This window comes from Eriocheir sinensis, chromosome 35 (assembly GCF_024679095.1).
Source record: "Eriocheir sinensis breed Jianghai 21 chromosome 35, ASM2467909v1, whole genome shotgun sequence".
NCBI classification, from domain to species: Eukaryota; Metazoa; Arthropoda; class Malacostraca; order Decapoda; family Varunidae; genus Eriocheir; species Eriocheir sinensis.
The window spans coordinates 4,696,464-4,706,012 of NC_066543.1; the positions used below are offsets into that span (position 1 = coordinate 4,696,464).

The window sequence follows — 9,549 nt, forward strand, 5'->3', positions numbered from 1 at the left end:
TGGGTGTACTGGGTCACATTGTATTAGTTGGTGTGTAATGTAACCTGATCAGTGACTGTCCTGAAGAGTTACAGTGTATTGCTATTGTATATCAGTCACAGTGTAGCGGCAGCTTTGTTGTGAACGGTGGATAAGTTGAGACACTATACAGAGTGAGCTGTGGGTGTGTGAGGCAGCTGTACGTACACTCTGAGCTGTGGCTCTACGAGTTAGTGTATCAACAATTGTGGGTGTTCAGGTAAACTGTGACCTCTGGATGTACTGTTTGTGTTAATATGGAGAGAGAGAGAGAGAGAGAGAGAAGAAAACGAAAAAAAACGAGAAAATAAAGATAATGAGATGAAAGACGAGAGAGAGAGAGAGAGAGAGAGAGAGAGAGAGAGATCATAATACTTTAAACCATGTTAATATTAACCTTATATTAAGGTGACTTGCATGGCAGCAGTGTGTTGCTAGACTTAAAACTTTCTTCTTATACCAGTCTGTAAACCATTGTTAGAGCTCTTGTATACTACTTAATAGTCTTCAAGTTTCAACCACATATTTTCCAGATATACCTTGTGGAAAGAAATTCTTCAGACAATACATGAGCAATAGTTTGTGATAGGAAGTGCAATACAATGAAAAGTGTATATTAGGTATATGTTCCTCCCTCAGCTGATTAGCCTCCTAAAACTGGAACTGGATTGATAAGAAAATATGACCATGCAGTTAATAAAATTAATAAAAGCTGTTGAGGATTATGATTTAAATACCTGCTGATTTGGCTTACGTATTTACAGCATTAATACGAAAAGTTCATAGACGTAGGCTTTTCTTTTACATCAATATCCAGCTATAATACCTATCTATCTATTTTCACCTTTACCTATCTATATTTAGCTGTAGAGGAGGATGCGTTAGAATCTGAGAGTGCGGATCGAGTTTACCTGGTGATAAAACAAGCTAGTAAATAAGTAAAAGTGTTCATATGACGGAAAATATGATGCATAAGTATGTCCATTTTTGTTATTTTAAGCCCGAGAGAAACTATAACCACATAATTTTTTATTTGACAAGGCTTTCGTAGGAGTTGTGGTCATTTCCAGAAGTAGTAGTTTGATGATCCTAGTGGTAGTTTGACCCTTCTTCTGTACCATGAACCTGAAGAAGCACTCATAAGAACCCAACTGACCCCCTCTTTGACCTATTTTCACCTTTACTTATCTATATTTAGCTGTGGAGGAGGATGCGTTAGAATTTGAGAGTGCGGATCGAGTTTACCTGGTGATAAAACAAGCTAGTAAATAAGTAAAAGTGTTCATATGACGGAAAATATGATGTATAAGTATGTCCATTTTTGTTATTTTAAGCCCGAGAGAAACTATAACCACATAATTTTTATTTGACAAGGCTTTCGTAGGAGTTGTGGTCATTTCCAGAAGTAGTAGTTTGATGATCCTAGTGGTAGTTTGACCCTTCTTCTGTACCATGAACCTGAAGAAGCACTCATTAGAACCCAACTGACTCCCTCTTTGACCTTTAGAAAAAGCTGATGTGAGAAGGGAAAGAGTTATAATACCGACCTGCCAGGAGTAGTTTGATGACCGTGGTGGTAGTTTGACCCTTCTTCTGCACCATGAACCTGAAGAAGCACGCATTAGAACCCGACTGACCCCCTCTTTGACCTCTTTGACTCTTTGACGCGAAAGTCTTATAATATGTACGGACCTAATGTGGGGATCTCCATATTCTTCGTTTCCTTCTCTCACATCAGTCAATTTTAATTAAAGGCCAAAAAAGAGGTTGAACGCGTCCCAATGAGTGTTTACGTTAATCACTACCACCAGGGTCAGACAACTACCCCTGGAAATGCCCACAAATCCTACGAAGGCCTTGTTAAATGAATGTGATTGAGTGTCGAGAGGTTTTATAATGTGACCCTTATAAGATTGGTGTTAAACTCGTCCCCATGAGAAACTTTGTAACTACCACCAGGGCCAGACAACTACCCCCGGGAATGGCCACGAATCCTACGAAAGCCTTGTTAAATGTATGTGCTTGTGAGTCGAGAGGTTTTAGAATATGACCCTTATTAGATTGGTGTTAAACGCGTCCCAATGAGAAACTTTGTAACTACCACCAGGGTCAGACAACTATACCCCTGGAAATGCCCACGAATCCTACGAAAGCCTTGTTAAATGTATGTGCTTGTGAGTCTAGAGGTTTTAGAATATGACCCTTATTAGATTGGTGTTAAACGCGTCCCCATGAGAAACTTTGTAACTACCACCAGGGCCAGACAACTACCCCTGGAAATGCCCACGAATCCTACGAAAGCCTTGTTAAATGTATGTGCTTGTGAGTCGAGAGGTTTTAGAATATGACCCTTATAAGATTGGTGTTAAATGCGTCCCCGAGGATGAGTGTTACGTTCATGATGGTGCAGAAATTGTCACTACCACCAGGGTCAGACAACTACCCCTGGAAATGCCCACAAATCCTACGAAAGCCTTGTTAAATGTATGTGCTTGTGAGTCGAGAGGTTTTAGAATATGACCCTTATAAGATTGGTGTTAAACGCGTCCCCATGAGTGTTTCTATTTTCTTACGTTAATCATGGTGGAGAAACTTTGTCACTCTACCACCAGGGTCAGACCAAAGCAAGTATAGAGATATATATTTACCTTGGGTCAGACAATTACCCCTGGAAATGCCCACAGATCCTACGTAAGCCTTGTTAAATGCATGTGCTTAGGCGTCGAAAGGTTTTATAATATGACTCTTATAAGATTGGTGGTGGTGAGGAGAAGTACGAGACGTTTTCCCCCCGCAGCTGAGCCTCGCCACAACAATCCGATAGCCTGCCCTCCAGTCCTCGAGCAGTGGGTGCGCTGGGAGGGGCCAAGAACTCCCGAGATTGCCGCATAATTCCTCCTTTTCTCCCTCCTTGGTTAACCTTTATCGTGAAATAGAAAGGTTGATACATAAGTTAAACCGTGATATTTATCATGCGCATATCGAGGCTGCCACGGAAGTGCGAATGCGAGTAAATAAAAACACTTGAGGCTGGTGGACAGGATCCGCCATATTCGTTGTACTGAGGCAGACACACAGCTGTTCTCTCCTGTGTTTCCCTGCCGCCTGGAGCCCCCCTGCTCAGCGAGGCCGTGAACAGTAGACGACGGAGTGATCTGTGATTGCTGAAGGAGCGTTCTGAACCGTATATAGACCAAGGTTGTGCCTCAGAAACGATAAGAGTGGCGCAAGGTGTCAAGGGCCAGTATTGGATTTTCTGATGCTGTAGATTCCAGGTTCCTGCCCCTCGGCCAGGTGCATGTCTGTGTCAGCTGTGTGAGGGAGGGGCGCCGCGTGTGTGTGGGGGAGGAAGGAAGTTTGGCCCGCTGCTGCAAGTCGGTCATTGATTGTGGAGGTGGTGGTGGTGGTGGTGGTGCAGCAGCAGGGCGAGGAGGGCCGTGCAGCAGCAGGCAGCAGGAGCAGCACGGCGTGAAACGGGAGCCTGAGGCTGTGCAGCAGGGTGCAGGAGGGGCTGCAGCAGGGAGTGGGAGGAGCAGGTGAAGGCGGAGTGTGCAGGCTGTGCTGTGGCCATGGCAATGCAGCCGTCGAGCAGTGCTGTGCGAGCCCTGTCCCTGGAATACAGAGGACTCCAGGACGAGCCGGTGGAGGGCTTCTGCGTCAAGCTCCTCAACGACGACAACCTTTTCGAGTGGGAGGTGGCCATCTTCGGTCCGCCCGACACACTCTACCAGGGAGGCTACTTCAAGGTGAGTCACGGGGGCTGGGAGCCACGTCAAGGCAGGTGGCGGGGGCGGGGGGTGGAGTGTCAAGTCAGGTCACCAGGGAGGCGGGGGTGCATCCGTTAACCGGGTGTGGGCAGGGCATGAGAGGAGGGGGGAGCACCCCCAACCAACGGTGCCTCTACTTTCTTGTGGGGGGAATCACCCGTTAGTTGGGGGTGGCTGTCAGGCTGGGTCAGCAGGAGAGGGAAAGCTTTCCTGGTGGGGGTGCTGCTGTATTCCATGGGGGGGGGGGTCACTGGGAGGAGGAGGGGGGGTGACTTCTTCAAGCTGGGTCACCACCAGCGCGATAAGAACTGGGCCACCAGGCCAAGCAGCGGGGACTCGTACGAGACCGCATACGGTACTGCTGTTTAGCGCCCCATTTCCTTCATTTCATATATATATATATATATATATATATATATATATATATATATATATATATATATATATATATATATTATACACACACACACATTCATTTATCTATATATGGTACAACTAATTATGCTTCAGTTTCACTGTTACAGCAAATAACTATAATAATCAGTTGGACCTGGCGGGAGGTAAACGTGTGTGTAGGTGCGGGTGGGGGTGGGAAGATGTGGATGAACAGTTGACTGGAGTAACTTAACATATTTCATAAAATCTGTATATCTATGTTTTCTTGGTGAGACATGAATAAGTTGAGGGACACAAGCAAGGCTGCGTTTTGCTTCCCCTGGCAGGCTTGACATAGCTCAGAGTAGTCATGTTTAACTGCAGCAGCAGCAACATGCAAAATGCTCTGTGTAGAACCATTTTGGCAGGTGGAGGCGATAGGTGTCCGTCAGGGTGAGGAAGGTTATCAGGGATCAGTGTGCTGTTTCCCCATCAGGGTGTGCTGTCATCTTACGCTAGTACCACAACGCAACAACAGCAGCAACACCGTTCATCGTGAAGTTGTTGCTGAACCTTGATCAGTGTTAGTTATCAATAAGTGTTGCTGAACATGGCCAGCATTACTTTTCATTGGGAAGTGTTGTGTGTGGTATATCAAGGTGTGTGTAATAATAATAGTAATCGGTTTATTAAGTGATTGCAGCTGTTTGTGTGTGTGTGTGTGTGTTTTAAATCTGAAGCCTTTGTGATATTGTGGTTACCCGGGGAAACCAGGGGAAGGTGAACTGCTAACCCGGATGTTATACCTGACCTGTGTCCTGGGCTAATGGATTCTTAATTCTTACCCACCTCAGGCTCGAGAGCCAATAAAACGGAAATAAGCACCGAGGTCACGCGCAGCTCAGCGTATGCCCTCTACTTTATCTTTGTTCGATTTGGATGCACACTTCCTGTTACATATGTAGACGAGTTCGAGTGGTGTCGCAAAATCAATGGTTCGTGTCGGGAAGTGTTGTCCTCGGCTGCTTTCCAGTTATGTGTCAGTGCTCCTTTTAGGGAAGTGTTGCCTCCAGACACCTATTTCATAATGCATCAAGATCAGCTGCATTTGCCACCAAGAAGTTCTTCCTTGTTACACTCGTTAAGGTCAGCAGTGTTTTCTATGAGGAAGTGTTGTCACCAGGAGCTGCCCTATTACATCATTCCCGATGAACACACTTTCTCGTGGGGGAGTGAAGTATACAGGGATTTTTAATAGTATTTAGAAAAGCGTTGCCGTTTGAGGCTTAAAACTATTATTTAGTATCGATTAAGATTGGCTAATTTTAATTGTGGTATAGCAGCTAAAGTATTATTATTATTATTATTATTAGTAGTAGTAGATGTAGTAGTAGTTGTTGCTGTTGTTGTATATCAGGAAGTATTGCTTATTTGTCACTTTATACTTCCTTACACACACACACACACACACACACACACACCAAGGTCCCAGAGGAGGAAGCGGGTGCCTCGGGGACACCTTGGCTGCACCTCACCCTTACACCCCCACCACCCCCCACAATCCCACCACGACCCTCCCCACAACTGCTCCACCATGCTTCTCCCCTACCTTATATCACTCCCGTCCTTATCACCACTTCATAGCCACCCACCACCTCACTATGCCCCTCCACCCCTTCCCCACCACTATCTTCTCCCCCTTTCCACCACTTTGTAACCCCTTCTTACCAGTATTGCCTCTCCCCATCACGTATTACTCCCCCCGCCCCCCTCAACTCACTCACCCACCTCAGTCCCTTATCCTTCCCTTCTCTCCCCTCCCCTCCCCATTCTTCCCCTTTCCATGAGCTCCCATCCTTCCCCTCACTCATTAACCCCCCCACCCACATTATCCTCCCCCCTCTAATACTCCTGAAACTCCTACCTAACATTAGTGTACCTTCTTTAGTCCCCCCTCCTTTTTTTACCTACTTTTTGCTTCCCTTCTACTCTTCTAATACCTCCAGCCCTTCTATATCCCTCCTCTCTTCATCCACAGCCCTCCACCAGTCCTCACCACCGCATTATCTCTCCCTTACTACTGCTCCCCATAGCACACACGGTCACACCAGTACCATCCATCAGTGTTCCTTCCTTCAGTGCCTCGTCTCTATCACTCTCCTATAACTCTTTTTACCGTGCTATTCCTCCTCCCCTTTCAGTTCCCCATCGCTGCCTCCTTCCTCAGTGCCCCCCATCACTCTTATCACCCTCAGTATCTCTCCCTTTCTCTCACCCTCAACACCCTCCTATCCCTGCCCCCTCTCAGTCCCCATCTCTCCCCATTTCCTTAGTGCTGCCCATTATTCCTATCACCCTCAACACCCTTCCATTACTCACCCTTCATAGTCCCCTCCACCGACCATTCCTCACCCCAGGACCCTTCTCCCCACTCCCAGTCTCCACCTCTTCCCCTTTTCTCAGTGCCACCCATCACTTCTGTCACATCCAACCCCCTGCTATCCCTCCCCTATCCAAGTCCCCACCACTCTCAATTCTTCATCACAAAGCCCTTCTATCCCTTCCCCACTTCTTCCCCTCTCCTCAGTTCCCCATCACTCCTATCCCCCCCCACTCCCCACTTAGCCAACTCACCCCATCCACAGACCCTACCAGCCCTCATCTCTACACTGTCCCTTCTGTCACCTCCTCCCTCAATCACCTCCCATCCCTCCCCTCCATGTTACTACTCTCACTCTCTATCGCTACCTAACCTCCCCCCTTAACCCCCTCACCCCCCATATTGTACCCTCGCACCTTGCATCTCCCCCCCTCCCCTCCCCCCCATAACTCCGCCATACCATACAAAGGGAACCCACTTCGCGGAATGAAGGTTCGGTTGCTGTTCCTTTCGTTCTCGGCGTGTTAGTATGCAACATTAACGCGGACACTTCTATAGGTTGTCCCCACTCGTGCCAGGCGTGTTTACCAAAACCCTGCTTGGCTACACACCTGCCAACAGTACGTCCGGTGGTCAGGGAGGAGAAGGAGGAGGAGGAGGACAAAGGAAGCGAAGGAAGGGGAAAGTGTGGGTTGTCTGATTCGTGTGAGGTTGTTACATCACGTTGAGGCATTCTCTCTCTCTCTCTCTCTCTCTCTCTCTGTCTCTGCGTGTGTGTGTGTGTGTGTGTGTCGTCTGCTTATACTGCGTCAGATGTTTTGCTCTCCCGACACACACACGTTAGCAGGACCAACAACACTCAGGGATGATAACGCAGAAGTGTTTGTTAGTTGACGGCGGCCATCATCATCATCATCATCATCATCAGGAACGAGTCACTGACCTTGGATAAACCTTGATATGAAGAATACCACCGAAGGCTCTGACATTCGAGGCATTCGTTAAGTTCGTAAAAAGCCTACAGCGAAGAAGAGAACCAAGTGTACCCTACCTGTTAGCCATGAACGATTACTGCGCTGCGATTAAGATTTCCTCGCGCCTTCTATGGTAGGCTATATAGTATACTTGCTAGCCATGAGTGGAGGCTGCTAGGAATACTAACACACGTAGTAAAAAGTTTCTCTCGTAACCAACCTTGAGCCCAGGACATTGTATCAGGTCAGGACTAACAAGGTTCTCATTCCGTAGTTATAAATATCCTTGAACGTAGGTTGCAAAAAGTGCAGAGAAAGACATGCCGTGGGATAAATATGGAATGATTTTAAATAATTTGTCAGCAAGTAGTTCACGTTTTTTACTTGCGCACTCGCTCGCTCGCGTCAGTACTTATCAGCACAAATAAAAAAAAAATAATGAGGTCAGTGTTTGGGGTGTCGCATTTTATAAGCTTGTAAATACTTATCATTACTTGTGTCAGCGAGATTAAAAAAAGACGAAAAAATATGGTCTGTGTTTTGGATGTCGCATTTTATAAGCTTGTAAATACTTATCATTACTTGTGTCAGCGATATTAAAAAAAAAGACGAAAAAGTATGGTCAGTGTTTTGGATGTCGCATTTAATAAGCTTGTAAATACTTATCACTACTTGTGTCAGCGATATTAAAAAAAAAGACGAAAAAGTATGGTCAGTGTTTTGGATGTCGCATTTTATAAGCTTGTAAATACTTATCACTACTTGTGTCAGCGATATTAAAAAAAGACGAAAAAATATGGTCAGTGTTTTGGATGTCGCATTTTATAAGCTTGTAAATACTTATCACTACTTGTGTCAGTGATATTAAAAAAAAAGACGAATAAATAAGGTCAGTGTTTTGGGTGTCGCATTTTATAAGCTTGTAAATACTTATCATTACTTGTGTCAGAGAGATTAAAAAAAAAGAAGAAAAAATAAGGTCACTGTTTGGCGTGTCACATTTTATAAGTTTGTAAATACTTATCACTACTTGTGTCAGCGATATTAAAAAAAAAGACGAAAAAAGTATGGTCAGTGTTTTGGATGTCGCATTTAATAAGCTTGTAAATACTTATCATTACTTGTGTCAGCGAGATTAAAAAAAGACGAAAAAATAAGGTCAGTGTTTTGGATGTCGCATTTAATAAGTTTGTAAATACTTATCATTACTTGTGTCAGCGAGATTAAAAAAAAAAGACGAAAAAATAAGGTCAGTGTTTTGGATGTCGCATTTTATAAGCTTGTAAATACTTATCATTACTTGTCAGCGATATTAAAAAAAGACGAAAAAATAAGGTCGCTGTTTGGGGTGTCGCATTTTATAAGCTTGTAAACACTTATCATTACTTGTGTCAGCGAGATTAAAAAAGACGAAAAAATAAGGTCAGTGTTTTGGATGTCGCATTTTATAAGTCTGTAAACACTTATCATTACTTGTGTCAGCGATATTAAAAAAAGACGAAAAAATAAGGTCAGTGTTTTGGATGTCGCATTTTATAAGCTTGTAAATACTTATCATTACTTGTGTCAGCGAGATTAAAAAAGACGAAAAAATAAGGTCAGTGTTTTGGATGTCGCATTTTATAAGCTTGTAAATACTTATCATTACTTGTGTCAGCGAGATTAAAAAAGACGAAAAAATAAGGTCAGTGTTTTGGATGTCGCATTTTATAAGCTTGTAAATACTTATCATTACTTGTGTCAGCGATATTAAGAAAAGACGAAAAAATAAGGTCAGCGTTAGGCGTGTCACAGTTTATAAACATGTAAGAAGTTATCATTATTTGTCAGGGAGATAAAAAAAAGACGAAAAAATAAGGTCAGCGTTAGGCGTGTCACAGTTTATAAACATGTAAGAAGTTATCATTATTTATCAGGGAGATAAAAAAAAGACGAAAAAATAAGGTCCGTGTTTGGCGTGTCACATTTTATCAGCTTGTAAGAACGCGATGTCCTGGTATGTACGCCCTCATTCACTTGGCTATCCTCTTCATCC

At 44.3% G+C, this 9,549-nt stretch overlaps 1 protein-coding gene across 1 annotated transcript in view; it reads left to right on the forward strand.

Annotated features, from left to right (window-relative positions):
* Positions 1-2,844: 2,844 nt before the first annotated feature.
* Positions 2,845-9,549, forward strand: part of LOC127007300 (ubiquitin-conjugating enzyme E2 R2-like) — a 50,559-nt gene continuing 43,854 nt past the window's right edge. Inside the window, exon 1 of the mRNA XM_050878088.1 lies at positions 2,845-3,764. Coding sequence (XP_050734045.1) covers positions 3,588-3,764 — 177 coding nt within the window. The 5' untranslated portion in view covers positions 2,845-3,587. The remainder of the gene's footprint in view (positions 3,765-9,549) is intronic.